Source organism: Haliaeetus albicilla, chromosome 1, assembly GCF_947461875.1.
Source record: "Haliaeetus albicilla chromosome 1, bHalAlb1.1, whole genome shotgun sequence".
Classification (NCBI taxonomy): domain Eukaryota; kingdom Metazoa; phylum Chordata; class Aves; order Accipitriformes; family Accipitridae; genus Haliaeetus; species Haliaeetus albicilla.
Genome location: NC_091483.1, coordinates 78,838,173 through 78,857,123, shown reverse-complemented (window position 1 = coordinate 78,857,123; position 18,951 = coordinate 78,838,173). Strand labels below are relative to the sequence as shown.

Genomic DNA, 18,951 nt, shown 5'->3' with positions numbered 1-18,951 from the left:
CAGCCTGTGTGACGGGGCGAGGACAGGCGGTGACCTAACCTCCTCCGGCACCTGCTTTTATCGCTCTCAACTGCACCGGCCCACCCTAAACTCCTGCCGGTCCCCTTTGCCGTGCCACCGTCCTACGGTCGGAGAAGGGGCCCGGGCAGTGTAAGGGCGGCGGCCGAACCCTCTCACGGCCTCCACACACCCCTTTCCACACGGCGCGGGCGGGAGGTACTCCTTGGGGCCGTGTGAAGCGGAGCGGGGCCGTGTGAAGCGTGGCTGCGCCCGACTGCCGTTGATGACCCCGCCCAGGGGCGGGGCGCAGGGGCGGGGCGCGACTGCTTAGGCATCCCCAGTCCTTCCCGCACCGGCGGCGCATGGGCGGTGCGGGCGGCGGCGTGCGCATGCGTGATAAAGGGGCGGAGTCGGGAGTGGCCGGCGCCGCATGCGCAGTGGGGATCGCCGACCCCTGACAGGAACGGGAACGGGAACCGGAACCGGAACCCGAACCCGGCGGGGCCGGGCGGCGCGGGGCGGCTGCCGCCATGGGCCTCTTCGGGAAGACCCCTGAGAAGCCGCCCAAGGAGCTGGTGAGACCCTGGAGGCGGCCGGGGGGGGCGGCGGCCTAGGTGTGTGGCGTTGCCATGGCGCCGGGCGGGGGCTGCGGCGGGGCCGGGGCCGGCCTGGGCCTGGGCCTGGGCCAGGCACCGCGGAGCCGGGGGGCTCGCCTGCCTACAGCCGCCCCGGGACTGACTCCGAGGCCGGGGGGGAGAGGCCGGCGTGCCCTGGAGAGCTCTGTCCCGGCGGGTGGGCCTGGGCAGCAGGCGAGGAGCCTCCCTAGTCTGTCCCCAAGCGGGCCGGGGGCACCCGCCCTCGGTTACTTCGGTTCTTCCGAAATGCAGCAGCTTCTTAACGCGCTCGGTCCGCTGTCAGAGAGCTCCTGCTCCCTGCGGGTGTGGAGAGACCGGGGGGGGGCTGCTTCACAGGGCCGCAGGAGCAGTAGCCAAAGGAGCGATGCAGTAGCCAAAGGAGCGATGCGTCCTAGGTGCCGTGGTTTGGGGAGGCTTAGTCAGCGGCTCCTGGGTTTTTTGGCTTGCTGTTAGCTGCCTTCCATGGCTTCTAGCTCTCCGGCTTCGTTAGGGGCCTCCAGCTCCTGTTGGGAAGGTAGTCTTAAAAATATGAATAGCTGAAATATTGGGACTGGGGGGGGGGCGTTTGAGTCTGCAGACAAACTGTGTAAGCTTTGCTTCCTTCTACCCACAGATTTGTAATGTCACAGTGTGATGAAATAATCAAGATACTGGTGGATTTGACTGTTGCCTTTCATAAATCACTACTAACGTGTTAATAAAAAAAATCTGCTATTTGGTGGGGGGGAAAGATCAAATACGTTAGAGGTACTAAAAAAGCAAAAGGGGAAGGATTACAGACACCAAAATTGAAGGTTTAGAAGATGTGCACTGTCACAGATATTCCCTGCTGCTTTGTAGCAGCTGAGTCCCGAGGAGTAGCCTGTAGTCGTTGCTTGTTGGATGATAGCGTTAGATGAGGAATATACCTTTGATTGTGTACTTTCCCTTCCTCCTCTATTTGTGTCGGAGCCACGTGGGTTGGTTATAGTTTCCTAAGTTCACAAGCAGCATTGGAAGATGCCACAGAAAGAACTGACATTTAGAGACTGCGGCTTTCAGTGATGGGATAAAGCAGCAGACAACCGTTTAACCCATACAGTGTGGTTATGTTGCACTGATAAGTTCTTGTTATTTCATGACTGATAACCACTCTTTTGCCTTCTGTAACTGACAAGCTTGTGTTTTCCGGTAACACAGCATGTCTGTGGGTCACCTTTGAGATGTTTGCAGAAAAGCCTGCAAAGGTACTAGAAAACAGGTGTGTCTGACCCTTAGGGAGAAATGACATGGGTCATCTTGCTGTCATGAGCGCGCTCTTGGGTTGCAGGCTGGCATGATGACTTCACAGGCTATAACAGTGATATTGAGAAACCCATTGCTAGTAAGAAATTTCTTTCCTGCTGTATCTAACTGCAGCTTTAGAAGGAAAAAGAAGTAGTTCTGCTTACTAGATGACAGGGAAACAGCACCACTTCCTTGTGTCTGCCAGCAGCCGCACACAAGATACTGTCCCTGAGTAGGGCTAGCAAAAGCAATCCAAGCACCACAGGAGGTGGCTGATGATGGGAAGAGGTTGAGATTTTTGTAGTGGCAGTGGTTTGCCCTGGGTTTGCTTGTATGCTCACTCTCTGTTGATGGGAGAGAGTTTATTTATGAATGATACAAGGCAAACATCTTCAGTCCTTGTGAGAAGCTAGTGATGCATTTCAGCCTGTCTAAGTCTGGGGGCCTACTATACATTTAATGCCATGCCTGGACTGTTTGAGCTTAAAAAGTGTTTTTCCTCCAGTGTAGTCCAAGTGGATTATTTCAGCTTAGTGTTTTGCTGGCTGACCCTCTGTTGTGGTGCAGTGCTGTGAGAATGACGTTTTTGTTTATGTTGGAAATGGAAGCAAAATAGCTTCATCAGCGTGGAGTTGTGCTTGGGGTAATTAGCCTTGCTTAGTTGGCCAAAGTACTCCTATTCCAAGTATTGCTACCTCTGGTCTGCATTGTGCTGTGGTTCATAGCCGTAACCCTGGTGTCCGGTGCGAGATCACCAATATAGCTTCTTTACTGCTCAATAAATTGCTGTGTCTCACATAATTGAAAGCATGCAGTAGTCTAGATGAGAGTCAATGGGATTTCTTCCTCCTCTTATAAGCAAAACTGGTGATTAGCGTTGGGAAGACCAGGGAATAAAGAAGCATCCAGCTCTGCCTTCATGAGGACAGTTGTGTGAAGCAGTTTATTCCTGGGCAGTACTAGGGATGAGCTATCAGAGTTTTCTGCTGTCAGAGTTAGCAGGGATTGATGACAATATACGGCCAGTTGTGGTTTAATGGTGTCTTTGTGCTGGGTTGTGCATCACAGAGACAGAATCTGTGAATCCTGCTGTAGTTCATTTGACAGTTGCCGATTGTGCTTGGACATGAAGGCTTAATACATGTTGGCTTGTTCTAGAATACAAGTTGTAGAGCAAATCTCTGGAAGATGTTACATTTGAGACATGACACTTGGCCAGCCAGAGTTCAGTCGTGTTTTACCACAGTCTCTTCCCCCTGCTTTTCTCCCTCTAGTGTCGGCATACTCAAAAGAGAGACCTTCTTAGCTTCTTATCAAGGTGAGGAATGAATGTACCTCACGTTTTCTGCTGTGTTCTGAAGAACAAGAGAGGAGGCTGCAGTCAGTCGTGGAAGGGTTGGGTGGTTTTTTTGTTTTTTTCCCTGTAATAAGGGTGTTTTTTTTGTTTTTTCCCTGTAATAAACCAGGATTCAATTAAAGGTACAGGAGCTTTCTGAAACCCCTTCAAAACTTCTGCACACCTGTAATGTGCACGCACAGAGCTCTGCAGGGCTTTTGGGTTTGGGTTTTTTTGCAGCAGGTTTTATGCTTGGGCAACTTGGATGGTGGTGGTTTTCTGTAGTCAAAACATGGTCTTGTTCATTGTGACTGAGAGTGTTTCTTTGGAGACCGGTGAGGGTCTAAGAATCCATCTTGCTCTGCTGGGCTCATACGCTGAAGAACACTCTTTACAGTTCTGTTATAAAGCTTATTTGGGTAGATGAAAGCTTTTTACTTGAGTAAAAAAAATCACATAAAAATCAAGGCAATTTTCATATGAAACTATTCATACAGTCAACTAGACTTCTTGAGTGGCCTGTGCACTGGCATGTACAGGGTGCAAGTGGATCCATGAACTAGAGGTCATCTTAATAGATGTTTTTTTTAGGATTTTTTTTTTAGTTTTTTGTTTTTTTTTTTTAGATACTGTGCAAAATCTGTACTGCTGCTAATAAAAGTAGCAGCAGAGCTTCCACTCTGTTCCTGTGCTAGTGTTATCTCCTGATTCTTGATTCTGGTGTTGTATAGCCACTCTCTGCTTCTCTATTTGCCACAAGTGCTTCCAGTTCTCAGCTGGGTGTCTGGCAGCTGCTGCCTGTCTGGTGTCTCCACTTCCCTGGAGGGGTGGTCGGGACAAGTGGTGCTCCCCACCTCCTTCAGCACCCAGTGTTGGGGGAGCCAGGAGTTCTGGAACAGAGAGATCTTGGCAAGTCCCAGGAGGGAAGCCGTAGAGGAGGTGGCTGTGTTTGAACCCCCCACCAAAAGCAAGGGAAGGGAAGCTGGAGGGCAGAGCTGCCGTGCAGAGGGACCTGAGCAAGCGGGAGGAATGGGCCAGCAGGAACCTCACGATGTTGAGCAATGCGAGGTTGTACACGTGGGAAAACCATCCCTGCACGTGGGGTTGTGCAGCCTGGGGCTGGCTGGGCAGCAACTCTGCAGGAAGGGACCTGGGCTTCCCGTGGATAATAAACATGAGCTAGCAGTGCACCTTTGTGGCAATGAGGGCAAACTGGGCTGCATTGGCAAGCTGTAATCATCATGTTGAGGCAAATGCTTGTTCAATTACTCTGCTACATTTGGCATTAATGAGGCCACACCTGCAAAACAGCATCCTGGTTTGGGCACCCAGTGCGATAAGGATATCAACAAACTGGGGACAGTGCAGCAGAGGGCCAGCATGATGGTGGAGGACTGGAGCCCATGACACAGGAGGAGAAACTGAGGGAACTGGGCTTGATTTAGCTTGGAGAAAGAAAAGCAAAGGGTCTAAAGCCTTTCACTGCCTCTAACAGGGTTGTAAGCAAAGACAGAGCCAGGTACTTTTTCAGGTGTGCCCAGTGACAGGAAAGGGGCTACAGCCACAGGTGGCCAGAAGAGAATTTTGAATTGGACATGAGGAAAGTTCTACACCACAGGAGTGATTAGTGCTGGAACAGATGCCTGGAGCGGCTGTAAAGTCTCTGCCCTCGGACAGTGTCAAAACTCAATGGACGAGGCCCCGAGCAACCTGTCTGAACTTGGTCCTGCTTTGAGTAGGAGGTTGGCTTGGAGACCCCCTGGGGATCCTTCTGACTGAAATGGGTAGTACTGCTCTTAGTGCTGTCATCCTGTGCCAAAGTTTCTACTGCATGCTGAAGTCTCCTGCAAGCAAGTTTCCTCTGTACAGCGATGTCACTCTGATGTGGGAAATTAGCCAGGCAGTGAGCGTCTCTGATTCACAATTGTGTCCTACTTAACTCCTTGTCTGAATGTTAAGAGGAGTGCGATAATCTGTGGTACCTCTGTAATGTGGTTTGGGTTTTTTTTTTTACTATTTGAATAATGAAATGTTTAAACATCACTCATAACTTAAACCTTGTGCATTTTGAAGTGCTTTCGATATTGGATGGTTAAGTTACATGAAAGTATAAAAGCATAGTTTTAAAGTTGGAATTTCAAGTAACTCTCACTTTCTCTTTTTAAGGTCAATGAATGGTCCTTGAAGATAAGGAAAGAAATGAGAGTGATTGATAGACAGATCAGAGGTTTGTACTTATGTCTCATTTTTTTTTTTCCTTTCCCTGTCTGCCTTTAATTGGGGGAGGCTGTGAAATCTAATAACCTGGGGTACTCTATTGCATCTGGAATAAAGGAAGACAAATGTGATCCCAGGGCCAGACTGTCTGTGTTACAAAATGCCATCGTTGTAAAGTTCTCCAAGTAAAATTTTCAAAAAGAACCTGAATATTGTATCCTTCCAGTAAGACATAATGCTCTTAAATCCCATTTGATAAGATGAATTAGACTTACTATCCAGAATTTCACCCACATTGATTTAATGAATAGTATCAGTGTGGTATGTAATTCCACATGTTCCACAGGTGTATACTGGCAGGAAGTACATGTGCTAAACAAAAGTAGCTTGCTGTCAGCTTGGGAAAATTGCAAACAGGAGAGAGGAAAAAAAAGACTTTTCTCAGTGGGTGTTTTGCTATTAAATTATGGACATTATGCTTCTGAAGAGGTCTTGAAAAGCAGAGGAGTTGCTTATTATTACACTGCTGCTAGTTCAGTTTCTTTTACTCTCCTCTGCCCACCTTCCCAGAATCTGAAAATAGGTTTGGGGCTAGATTCTATTTTCTGCTTTTTGTCTGCTACACTGCCCTCAGGATTGGTCCATGGTATGTGCTGGTAAAGGATATTTTGTGTCAGTGTCTGGTTATTAGGCACATGCCTGTTTGAGTGACTCAAGGTGTATGTTCTCCCTTCCCCCTTTCCTCCCCAGCCCCACACTTCTGGAGTAAGCTAGCAGGGTTCATGTGTTCTCCCACTTGTAGATTTGTCTGAGTTGGTTGGAGAGAGATGCTTGTGTAGCACAAAGTCTGTCATTGTCCTCAACTGTAAAATGAGGAACAGGCTTTATGCCTTTTCCGGGAAAACCAATGTACAGTGATGTTCGTTATGCTTGTGAATTGTTTTGCATTCTCCAAGGCACTTTGTATGGCTGTATTGGGCACAGAGCAACTGAAATGTGCCTGATCTTGTTAGCAAAGTGTGTTTTGGAAGCCACATCTTCCATGGGAGCAAACTACCCATGTGTTCACTATTGATGGTTTCTTGAAATTTTGTTTTTCTCGCAACTTTATGCAAGCTGTAATACTTCTAATGGCCTATATAGATATTGGGTTATGTGGTAGTCTAGTATTTTGATGTGGTTGTAAATCTCATTATTTTAAGAGCTCTAAACTTGTCTGTATATGTATTTCAGAGTGTTATGTTCAAAGAAATACAGTTCAGCACGTGAGAGCTTATAGTAACTGCTAACCATCTGCTATTCTGGTAATTCCCATTAAAATGAAGTACAGAATATGTTCATAATGCCCATATTGTGCTAGGATTTCACATCTTACCAAGTGTCAGCTGTGGAAGTATGTGGATCTGCTGGACACTTACCAGGCTAGCAGGCTGCTGCTGAAAGATGACAGCCACATGCCACTAAAGGTTTTCTTCCAAAAATTACCCACTGTAGTTGGATTCTGCCATGCCTTTTATCATTTCAGTTGAGACTTACGCAGGAAATTGCTGCGATCTTTGAGTAAGGATGCTGAGCTGGGACCTGTCTTAGTTTCCCTGGGGAAGGCTGTGCTAGATGTATTTTGATATGGCAACACTCAGATTCACCTGGGATGAACGGAGTGGGCTTGGATCACTCGAACACTGGGCTCGCCCAGTCAGCGCAGCTACTCATATAGCAACGCACTGTTTCAAACCATCTGTTGTTAGACTCTTGCTTCTGTAGTGATTTCTATTTGGTGTAGGTTGCTTCTGAGGGCTTGGAAGGTTTGAAGAAATGAAGGGTATCCTTGTGACTTCAGAATTGAATTTTTTTGAGTTATAAAGTAACTTTGTGCTTTACTGAGCTTGCAAGTCCCTCTCGCAGGTGCTTTGGACTGCTTTGTGCCTCTGTTGTGCTTGGTAGTGCTGCAGAGGGACTGGTGTAGTGACTTTGGCTCACTAGAGGTGCATAGCTGGCATTGACCTTCAAAGACAGAGTTGACTGTTCTTGCATATTTGTGCCACCCCTATCATATTCAGCAGTTCGTCATGCGAGCATGAAAGCATTCACTCGAGTATGGGGCCACCCTGTGCTAGTTTGGATGTAGTAACACAATACTTGTGGTTGTTTTTAGCCTGACAAAAGCGAATGTCATAATTCCTCAGTACTGCTGGAGTACTCCTGGTGCTTTCTATTTTCTGCTCTACCACTTCAGCTGTTTCTTACCTGTTCTGATATGCTGGGACTCTGACCTACAGATGTCTTCAAGCTTGTGATGTTTCTGCAAATACTAGTTGGGAAGCAGCAAGGAGTATGTTTCTCTGATTATGATCGTAGAGATTTCTGCCAGTCCTTCACAATAAAGACGCCATTGAATGATACTAAGAGAATGACTCATCTTGAGTACAGGGTTCATTAACTCCCATGTGAGAAGCTGCGTCAAAGTCTCCAAGTCAGCATGTGCCAAAAAGTGTGCGTTGAACCCTTTGTTTTTATAAAAGGGCAACTTCTGATTCTTGCTCACATGTAATTTTGGTCTGGTATAAATCAAGAAGGCTCAGACAAAACCGAATTTGAACAAAGTCATTGCTAGAAAGAATTGTTCATGTGGTTCAGCTTTTTGCAGGAAAGTGTGCCTAACCCTTGCTATCTGATCTTTATTTACTTTGGGATGATTTTTTTACAGACTAACTTAGAGCCGTATTTCATCAGTGGCTAATTTATTGCTGAGTCTGGAAAAGGAAGGGGGTTGATACAGCCCCTGATTATTCCTGGATTTCTTACTCTGAGTTTTTTTTTGAGGTACCTGGCTTCTGCTGTACACAGCCAGTGTTATCGGACAAGGCAGACATAGACATATGAACAGTCACATCAGATTTGCTAGAGAAACTGATGTTATTTAAGGAAGCCTATTTAGTGTATAATATTTCAGATCCAGCTATTTGGTGCTTACTTAGTACAGGCTTAGTTGAGTATTCCTGTTCCAGCATGCACTTCTAAAAAGCTGTTGCACGAAGCTGGATATCAGGAGACTTTGAACAGGCCATTTTAAGTTATATCTAACGATTTGCCAGCTTACTAGTTTTTGCTGATAAATTATCCATAGCTTTGGCGCCAGCCAGCTTATAATTTGAATATGCCAGTTTATACGAATACTTAATGCACGTGTATTTAAAGCATGAGCAGCAGAAACTCAAGACCTTAACTCCTTAAGTACAAGTATAGACTTGGTTGGGTATCCAGTTGAGGCTAAATGAATTGTGCCTGATGGGGGGAATAATTAAGCCTATCTGCAAGAATTAAGGCTTTTTTTGGCAGTAATAAACAAGTCTGTGGTTCTAAAAAGTTGTGGATGCATCCTTATAAATTCACTGTATAAGTGGTTATGCTTTTTTTTTTTAAAGGCAGTGTATATCAAAAGCTTTCTAGTCTCCATGAGATCAGCCTTCTACAATTTTTCTGAATGTATTTTTTTTTTTTCAGAAAGACATAATTCAGGGGTTTAGAAATAGTGAGGACAGTTTTGCCCACAACAGCCCTCAGATTCACTTGAAAGTGGGCATATAGGTTAAGCTTTGAATGTAGTCTGACAGGTAAGTCTTTTTGCTGGTAAAATGCCTGTCCATCTTCTGACACAATTAGTTTTAAACTCCTTGTGACAAGAGGTAATCTTGTAGGCAGGAAATCGATACAGCAGCCTTAAACTGTGTGTGTATATTTGTGTGTATGTGTGTGTATACACACACACATACATACTTATATCAGGCCAGTTTAATTGTCAGGAAGTTATTCTGAAGTTGTAAGTCAATTAGTCATCTCAGAGTGCTTTGTTCTTACTGGATCTTTTTTGTTTCATAAGAATTTGTCTTAGCTCAGCTTTGTGCAGTGATATTCCTGGACAGTCCTTTACAGTACTCTTAACTGCAAAGGAAGATACAGAGCTGGATGTTTAGTAATGAGAATTTTCCTACTAATATTTAGTTGAATTAATTAGCTAACATGTAAATCAGCCTAGAAGAAGGTCTTTTTGTAACAGAGGGAATCTGAAATCAAGCAGAAACAATTCTTTGCATTGAAAATACACCCCAACAAATGACTGGTTTCTCTTCCATATCCTTAGCAGTTTGTCATTATTTGCTGTGTTTTTCTGTACTCCAGATATCCAGAGAGAAGAGGAGAAGGTGAAGCGGTCAATAAAGGATGCTGCCAAAAAGGGTCAGAAAGATGTGTGTGTGATCTTGGCGAAGGAACTGATCCGCTCTCGAAAGGCCGTAAGCAAACTCTATGCATCCAAAGCTCACATGAACTCTGTTCTCATGGGGATGAAGAATCAGCTCGGTAAGAACAACTACTGAGCGCTTCTAGCTTTAGAGGTGAGGTCTGGGTTTCCATTTTTAGAACTGAGGCCAAATGCAGGCAGAGCTTGAGTTTGGAAGTAGTCCTACTCTGTGAAAGGCAGCTGATTCCAGTGGGCTTCAGGACGCAGGGAAATTCCTCCTGTAGCAGTCCCAGAGGTGTGAAGCTGCTACAGTTCCACATCCCCGCATCCAGCCAGGCCAAGAACCTGTTCCCAGTAGGCACACGCACCCACAGAGGCTCACAGCAGTGCCTTTACCAGCACTCATGTAAACACACGCAGCTTTCGCACAAACATGGACAGCTCAGTCCTGGTCTTCCTCTTCAGCTGACTGGGACTGAGGTCCACTAGTAGAACACATATATACACACACAGACAATACATGGGTTGTTCCAGTAGCTGCTCTCAGACCTTCAGTCTAAGCTGGCCAGCTATCTGGTAACTGGCCCCAGATCTCCTCCTCTGCCTGAGCTGCTGGTACCTGGTCCAGTAGGCCCCTGAAGTTTGTGTGTTCCCTGGTCCATCTCGATCCCTCCCATTTTCTACCTTTGGCCGTTCCCCTGAACACCCCTAATAAGTTTCTCATGTTCAGTCACATTCCTGCAGTCCCCTTAAAAGATCCATAATAAGTTTTTCCTGAGTCCAAACATGCTCTTTTCCCTCGCATTCTGTAACGAGTCCTATATTCCTGTAGGCAATACCCGCCTTCAGCCTGCAGGATGTTTCCCCACTGCCCTGTCTGGATGGGTTTCCCACCCTGGGCTCTGGAGTAGTAGCTCCCCAGAGCTCCCAGTTGTCTTCGTAGGGTTCCTACCCCTCATTGTTCCCTAGATCCTTGCTGGCTCTCTGTGTTCCCCCTGATTAGCTACTCAACAGATAACCTAACACCTCTCCTCAGAGCCTGAGGGTTGCAGGAGAATCACGTGCTGTGAAACAGAACTCTCTTCTAGTAATTTGGGGCACGTTTTCAGTGTGCCTTCCTCAACAGTTTGAATGCGTGCCTAATAACCCTGTATCCTTGTGGAGCCTGTTGTTACTGATTTGGACAGGATCTGTAATGTGAAGTTTATTTCCTTCAGTAGAATTCCCTTCATCTTGTAAATGTTTCTCTAGCAAGAGTCTTAAGACACTTACCAAGTCCTAAATGGAGATGGGGAGGCAGTGTTTGATTTCCTTGATGTGGATGAATTGGTTTGCCCTGCAGCTTAATACCTAGGTCTCTGTAAACCCTACTTGGTCCTTTGTGCTCCCTGAGTACCAGCATATTTCCCTCATTCCTTATCCACATCAGAAATCTGTTGTGATAGACTTTCTTCAGTATTTTCCATACCTTAGAGCATTTTAGCCTATAACAAGAGCAGAGCAGAAAGCATTAAAGACAGGGAAAGACTTGGTGGATGTTAACATGCTACTGAAATGTCAGAGTATTGCCCCCACCCCAGCATTATCCAAGCTGGTTGCTAGTAGATTTTAACACTAGATGAGTGATAAATCAGCAGTTGCAACGTGAACCTTAAGTGTAATCTTAGAACAGGTCAAATGTTGCTCCCATGTACCTCATTCAGGAAAGGGAAGCAGTAGCCATCCTTGCAGCTTGAAGTGTCCTTTAAAAGGAAAAACTCAAAGCAGCCTCTTCCTGATTACCGCTACCAGCACCTTCATCTTACTGGGAATGTTCTGATATCCTTACCTGAGCAATAGGAAGGAATCTAGAATTCAGTCTGAGGCTTCTATTAGCTTGCTTCATCTTGGGAAATGACTGCTAAAGGCAAGGTTTCTGTTAGTTTGTTAACATTACGCTTGTAATGTTCTTAAAGAAATTAAGTATTAAAATGAAAAATAATATATGCTGTACCTTCATTTTGCTTCGTTAAGGAGTGACCATTTTATATACAAACAGGTAAGTTCTCCATGACTAGGAAGCTGTGCAGTTAGGATGGCACAATTCAAGAACCTCAAAGTACCCTTAATTATTACATTTTGATCTTGGTATATCGACGTATATGAGAAGAGCTTATAAGCTATATTATGAGAATAGCCTCTGGAAAGAGTATTGTTAAATTCAATTTAAATTACACTGATTTCCTGCTTATCTGCTTCGGTATTAATTTTCTAGCTTACTGTTTGATGTGAAACTGTTGTAGTAGAACTTCTGCCAGAGTTAGCTTCCTCTACCCAGCATGGGGCAGAGGGTCGCTCGTTTGGTCAGCAGTCAGACGTGGAGCTGGACAAGCTCTGCTGGGGAAACCCTCAGCAAGACTTCTGACTGCTGAGGAGCAGAGCTCCTCAGGGATCTCTTGTTATGAACTGGAGGGCAAGTGGGTTGAAATCTTTCTGCAGGCAATTTGGATTGCTCCAGGTAATCATACAGGACCAGTATCTTTGCTAGAAACTTATTTTTTTCCCCAATGTGGGTAGGAGTTGAGCTTTCCAGGAAGGCAGACAAGAATGAAGCAGCAGGATGTCCGTTTCTTTTTTTAATTAAATTGCCTATAAATGCAAACAAGTTTCTATCCATGTAGGAAGGATATAATTTCTCTGCTTTTGGTGGTGCAGGGATCCGTCAAGCTTTCTCTATGCCTCTCCTTCACAGCTGTCCTGAGAGTAGCAGGTTCGTTGCAGAAGAGCACAGAAGTCATGAAAGCTATGCAAAATCTAGTAAAAATCCCTGAAATCCAAGCAACGATGAGGGAGTTGTCCAAAGAGATGATGAAGGTGAGATCTACAACATAAATAAGACCTGGGTAAGAGGTGGTTGTTCGGCGTGCTGGAGTGCTGTGTGACTGCTTAGGTGGCCCCTTTGTCAGAGGGCTTCTGTGAACTCTGACAATCACAAATTAAAGGAGCACATCAATGGCTGGGGACTTTCTAGCAAGTTAGTGTAAGTATGTGGGGAAAACCTGACTCGGCAATACCTACAACACATTTGGTGTAAAGCTTGAAGCTGAAAAAAGCTGCTCAGGTTGAGGATGGAAGGAGGAAGATCGGTCCCCGTACAGAGCGGTTATGGCTTGGTCATCCTGGTTCCAAGGGCTGGGGGAGACTGAGGCTCACAGCAGGATTTGTGCCTAGTGACTGCCTGTATCCCTGAGCTTCTGTTTGTTCTGGGGGAAACTGAACTTCCTGATTTCAGGGATGAAAATATATATTCAGAAAGACCCACCACAGGCTATTGTGGAGTGGGAAGCTGAAAGTCCCATCTTAGGCAAGATGGCTAGTCTGATCCTGGGTTTAAAACATCTAGCTTATTGTCTCCATGTGATGAAAGTGCTCTGATTATTTTTTCAACTACCAAAATTGCTTTTTCCCCTTCTTACCACTCTAGACTGTTTATTTCAAATCAGAATTTTACCATTGTGCAGGTTGCAGGCCCTGCAGAGGAACATTTTCAAACGCAGAGAGAAAAAAGGGAACCTATGTCAAATGCTAATTTTACAGCGTATTACACAATTTATGCTTCATGACTGAAGTCTGCAGTTGTACTTTGCATTCTTAGAGCAAGCTGGGTTGTCGGTGTTTAGGCATGGAGCAACAAGGAATAATAGCTTGAGGGTTTCAAAGTGAGAACATGTGTATTTAATCTTCAATTTTCTTACCGCTTTTCCTGTGCACCAGTTGCACAGATATGTGCTTAAACCATAGGCAAGTGTGTTGGCCAACCCTTATGCAAGAGGAGAGCCTTGATCCAGAAAGCTGGAGCAGTGAGCAGGCAGTTGTTAAATGCCTGGATAGGCGTAACCTGATCTCCAAAGTAGGAAGTGCGTCCTCTTACCCTGCTGTTTCCAAGGGCATCACACGCTGCCTTTTTGTTTTCTGCTAGGCTGGTATTATAGAGGAAATGCTGGAGGACACCTTTGAAAGCCTGGAGGATCAGGAGGAAATGGAAGAGGAAGCCGAGATGGAAATTGACAAAATCCTTTTTGAAATTACAGCTGGTGAGTTTTTGTGTGTGTTTGCTGAGAGCAGAGCCTGGCCCCTGCTCTGCTCAACAAGACGCAGCAATTTAAATCTTCGTCTATTCTGACTTAACGGCATTCTCCCAGTGGCGTCTTCGCCTTTGCTAATAGGCAGAGTGCTCTGACAGACTGGTTTCTCAGGGCATACTGGCTGAGAACACTGGTGCGGTTCAGTAAAACATAGGTAATACGCATCAGCTGATGTCTGTGCAGTTCTGTAATTGAGGCTTTAACAGATCCGTGTTTGTCTGTACAGTGGATCCTCTTAACAAGGTGAAATTTATATGATTGACTAGGTATACTATAATTAATGAAGCCAGGAAATAAACTTGGCTGCATTGCCTTGAGTCTGAGGCTATGTTGTGATTCCTGACTGTAAAACACTGTTAGTGTCTTGAGTTGTAGGAGGTGTGGAAACCAGACAAAACAAACAAAAAACCCCCCTTAAAACCAAAACCCACCCCAAACCCCAAGCTTCTGCCTTACAGCTGATGAAGTAGTGATCTGCTGTGTTAGTAATTTGACTTAGGTAATGCTTAGAATGCTCCTTACCTGAATTTCTAGTGGCGTGACAAATGCAGGTACTGGAGCCATGTTCAGCTGGAAGGTGCTGAAAGCCCAGTTCCCCAGGCCCTGGCTTGTCGCCTTCCCTTGTTTCTCACATCCTGCTTTCCTTTTTTCCATCCTGTTTCCTGGCTGGGAGCAGCTCCCTTCCCAGCAGGTGGGCGGTGGGAGCTCCTCCCTGGCTTGACTGCAGCCACAGAGGCTGGGGAGGGTCTGACAGTCAGTTCTGCTGCATGTCAGCCAACAGCCCAGGGCTGATCAGCTCAAACAGTTCTGATGCGTGACCTCTACCAGAAGCGACTGGTTGAATTATTTCAGATGTACCCAAAAGCTGCTCATTGCTAAATCAAGAGGTGATGCACACTAACAAGCCTGCGTGTTGTTTGCAGGGGCCTTGGGTAAAGCACCTAGTAAAGTCACAGATGCTCTTCCGGAGCCCGAACCCATGGGAGCGGCCGCTGCTGTTGATGAGGAGGAAGACATTGAAGCAATGCAGTCACGATTAGCTACCCTCCGTAGCTAAGGATGAAAATGAATGTGTACAGTTTGCCTTTTTTGTTTTGCAATGGGATATTCTGTCCTACCTTCAGAATGCAAAACTTAATATGTGAGAATACTTTATATAATATATAAAACTTTTTTTTCTGTTCCTGGGGATTGTATTCTCCAAGAAACTACTGTAATATACTTCTTCTTGGGGAGTGCAGTCTGTACAGATTATCTTACTGTTTTCTGTTCAGCCCATCTGCCCTGTGAGAGGCTGTGGTGAAATGGCAATGGTGGTGTAATGTTAGGTGTTTTTAGATATAAAGTCCTGAAATACATTCTTAGCTTCAAGTAGCATCTTTCCCTAAAAGGCACTTTGGTGTAATCTGCTACCAAAAACCTTCAGTGGTGTAAGGTTTTTGTTTTTCCGAATCACTACAGATTTTATTAAAGCTGCTTTTAACGGTTGCTGCCATGCATCAGTTCAGTCTGCATCATTGTACTATCTACCTCTAACAGGTCCCTCTTGGTTTTAAATACCTGTTTGTTTTTTTTTTTTCTTTAGCACAGTTAGGGCCTTCACCGCCTAGTTAAAGAAAAGCTTTCAGTCAGAGCAGCTGTTAAGTAGCTGCTCTGTTCCAGCTCTGCCCCAGCATGGGATGTTCATGGGGTTAAGGTGATGAGAAATCAGTTGGCAGAGGTAGGAGGTGGGCCCTGGCACATGATGGTACCAGTGGAGTTTCACTGGACCCTGAGGCAGGGGCCAGGCCTAGGGAGGTGATGTGCAGTGCTCTTGAGACAGCGGTTGGGCAGGTCTGATCCACATAATTACCTTTTTCCATCTTTCAAGATTTATAAAAATTAAACCTGGTACACACCAGGCTTCTGAGAACAGTTGTGGCCCATCGCAGCTGCAGAGCAGCAGCATTTGTTCCCCACCTCACTTATCTGCAAACCCAGTAATGGAATACAGCAGCTGTAGAGGCAAACAGTTGCTAGCCAGAGATCTTCATCAGGTATTTTGTTAGTCACTGCAGTACTGCACCAAACAGGAGGCTCACTTCAGCTGTCTGAACACACTCTTTATCATTCCAGGCACTATCACTTCACTATCCCACAACCAGAAGTGGTGAAAAGCCATCTGCTGCTTACATTACATGTTTTTAGGGTCAAAGGAGAGGTGTCTCTCGGAAAAACTTTAGGCAACTTCAGTTTACAAAGCAAGTATCCACTCTCTTAGCAGAACATGTCAATGCCACAAGAACCTCACAGGCAAAGGAAAGAGTTTCTAATTTTAGGAAAGACTTAGCTTTCTTTTGGTAAGTCTATAAATAATTGTATTCCAAGGGCAGAGGAACAGACAAGGCACACGGATGCCTGGAGGGTGTCCAACAACTTCCAGTTTCAGCCATAAATAGCAGAGGGGCCAAGTGCTGTTCACCCTCACACCAGTGGGTGGCAAATACAGGCACAGCTGCAGCAGCAAAGTAACCCCAGGGCTGCACACTCTTTTGGAGAACTGTGTGATTCAAGCCTTCCATCTCCACCCCAAACGTTAACAAGAACAGGCAAATGGGACAGTTTGTTTCTTGTGGTCTTAAAAATCCAGAGAGGACAGATCAGGAAGAAAAAAAAGCAGCTGAAGAGTCAGTAAGATGGGGTAGATAACAGGTGCAATAAAAACAGATGGAACAATAGCACATTGGTAAGAAAGTTCAAAATCCAATGTCAGCAATGGGTCTTTTGATACATACATAAGTGCATATAAGATCAGGGTGGTGACTCATTTCACTGGCTGGGAGGTAAGGTGCCTGTACTCCAGCTCCACACAAATACTCCAGCTGGCTCCAAGAAACGCAATTAGACTGCTTTATTTCATTTACTTCAGACTTGATACTGCAAGAAAGAACATTCATTGTCTTTAAGACTACTTAACTAGTTGAAGCATGAAATGCCAAATCAAGGTTTTATTGCTCTTCCTCAGGAAAGCCAGCTGAAGCAACTAGAAACAAGCCAGTCTATTTGCTGTCAGAGGCCTCAGCAAGTAGCAGTGGAGAGGAGTTCTCACTGAACACAGGGACAAAGTGTTGCTGAGCTTAAATTCTGCTAACAGCATAAGCCAAGTGAACCAGAACATTTCCCTGCACAAGGAGAACACTGCAGCACTTGCATTGCCTCAGTTCCTCGCCCAGCACTATGGATCTTGACACATTGAGCTGTTAATGGTCACCTAAAGATCCACAGACCCAACACATGAAGGTACACAGACAGCCCAGGCCAGACAGTAACCACACACCAACTTCATTTGTGTTTCTGTTCTGCTGCTTCAGTTGCTCTGGGGGCCTGCTTTTGTCTCAATTTTGAGGCAGGAAGCAGATGCACCTATTCACAACAGACAAACCTTTCATGAGCCCACTTCATTCTGACCCGAGAGACTTACTCCCTGCAAGTCACTGCAGCCTCTGCTCCGCTTCAGATACTGAGGGATGGGTAAGAGGAAGTTTCTTTGAAAAAAAAAAAACAACAAACCAAACCAACAAAAAACAACAAACAAAAAAACAAAACCCCAAAAAACCCAAAACAAAAAAAAACAACCACAAAACACCAAAACTGTCACCTGCAACAGAACAGTTAATGCTGATCATTAGTTGCAGGTGAAGTACTACAGGGAGGGGAAATTTGCACAGATTTGCACAGTTTGGCAATTTGTTGCTAACTAGGAAGTTCCCCTTCTGCCTGGCTCTTCCCAACAGCTATCCTGCACACTTCAGTGCTGGAAAGGACACTGAAGAACAGAAGGGTTCATTTTATCTTATGTTCGATGAGAGATGTGCTTTTTCCACTCTTGAAGCCTGTGCCTGTTTTAAGTTTGATGATGTTTTCAGTCTTTCTCTAAGTAATTGTGGAGCTATGTGTGTGCCATTTAAGACTGAAGCTGCAAAACTCATTTGATACAGACCACAGTACTGGCATTGGCTGAGAAGCAGTAGTCAAACTAAGTCATGCTTTGGTTAACCAAAAAAAAGCTGTAAGACAGATCTGCTAGACAGATCGCTGAATTCAATACCCTAACCCTTCAGATACATTAAAAGCAGTATATGATACACAACTTGCTTTTGCGTTTCAAAGCACTGCATCAAATTAATTGCATTTCAAAGAGTCAATTGAAGAAGCCAGGCAAGGAACAATATCTGAAATAGAAGAATTTTATGTAGTCCATTCAGTGTTAAAAACCAGAGAATCAAACATCAGTTCAAATTAAAGAGCAGTTTCAAACAGAAGACATTTGATTAAAAGTTTCTCTTAACATTTAGAAATTTAAATACATTTACCTAAAGATGGTTAACCCCCATCTCTATGTTACTATACAATAGCTTAAAGCTACTTTTAAATGCTAGTTCTATGTTAATGTGAAATTCCAGAACTGCATTCTTATTTTTATGTAAATTGGTTATTAACTTGGGTGACTCCATACTTCCTCCCACCCCAAAATAAATTTTAAAAATTGGGCTTTACAACATCTTGAATAATATTTTTCAAATGAGTAATTTGGAATAGATTCCGACAGTTCTATAGGAGGTATTTTGTACAGTCTGGAGAGCAACTCCATATAAAGTTCTATTGCAACTGAGCATTCACAGTATGCCACAGTCCATACATATTACTACATATACATATCAGGTTTGTAAACATTGGAAGAATACACAGAACATAGTACCACGATCCTCTGGTACTGCTGAAAGGAAGATGAGGTAACATTCATATAATCTCAAAGTCCACAGAGGTCCTGACTGAGTAGTTAAAACAGCTGCCAGTGCTTCTGTTTCATAGTGTGTGGTTAAGGCTTTCTACTTTACGGTCTGCTAAGGCTGGATTCATTAGCCCTCAGTATCCCAACTGCATCTTTAACAGCATGGTATATGACATTCTTCACCTAGGAGGAAGAGAGAAGGTGTTCAGTTTTACAAGTAAACAGCATGGTTAGGGTCAGGTTGGAAGCCTCTGACGTGCAGAAGACACCTGCACAACTTCCCCACATCCCCACAGCCCATACAGCTCTCCGTTCAGTTTAAATGCGCTCATCTGCACGACCTTCATGTAAGTCACTAACTT

The 18,951-nt window shown here is 44.9% G+C and overlaps 2 protein-coding genes across 3 annotated transcripts in view; one reads left to right on the top strand and one right to left on the bottom strand.

Moving 5' to 3' along the window:
• The first annotated feature begins 417 nt into the window (after window positions 1-417).
• On the top strand, window positions 418-15,306 carry CHMP3 (charged multivesicular body protein 3). The gene is made up of 6 exons (XM_069796256.1): window positions 418-575; window positions 5,404-5,464; window positions 9,634-9,813; window positions 12,426-12,547; window positions 13,653-13,767; window positions 14,742-15,306. Exons 1-6 carry the CDS (start codon window positions 531-533, stop codon window positions 14,873-14,875), a joined length of 657 nt encoding a protein of 218 aa, XP_069652357.1. The 5' UTR covers window positions 418-530; the 3' UTR covers window positions 14,876-15,306.
• A 2,722-nt stretch (window positions 15,307-18,028) lies between these two features.
• KDM3A (lysine demethylase 3A) overlaps window positions 18,029-18,951 on the bottom strand; it is a 31,322-nt gene continuing 30,399 nt past the window's right edge. For both annotated transcript variants that reach the window (XM_069796194.1, XM_009924042.2), the window contains one exon: window positions 18,029-18,772. In XM_069796194.1, the coding sequence (XP_069652295.1) occupies window positions 18,692-18,772 (81 nt within the window). In that variant the 3' untranslated portion in view covers window positions 18,029-18,691. The remainder of the gene's footprint in view (window positions 18,773-18,951) is intronic.

Excerpts from the sequence above, each read along its gene's own strand:
- CHMP3 (XM_069796256.1), top strand. The coding sequence starts at position 531 with ATGGGCCTCTTCGGGAAGACCCCTGAGAAGCCGCCCAAGGAGCTG. Across the intron at positions 576-5,403 it reads AGAAGCCGCCCAAGGAGCTG|GTCAATGAATGGTCCTTGAA; the intron begins GTGAGACCCTGG and ends TCTCTTTTTAAG. Across the intron at positions 12,548-13,652 it reads TGTCCAAAGAGATGATGAAG|GCTGGTATTATAGAGGAAAT; the intron begins GTGAGATCTACA and ends GTTTTCTGCTAG.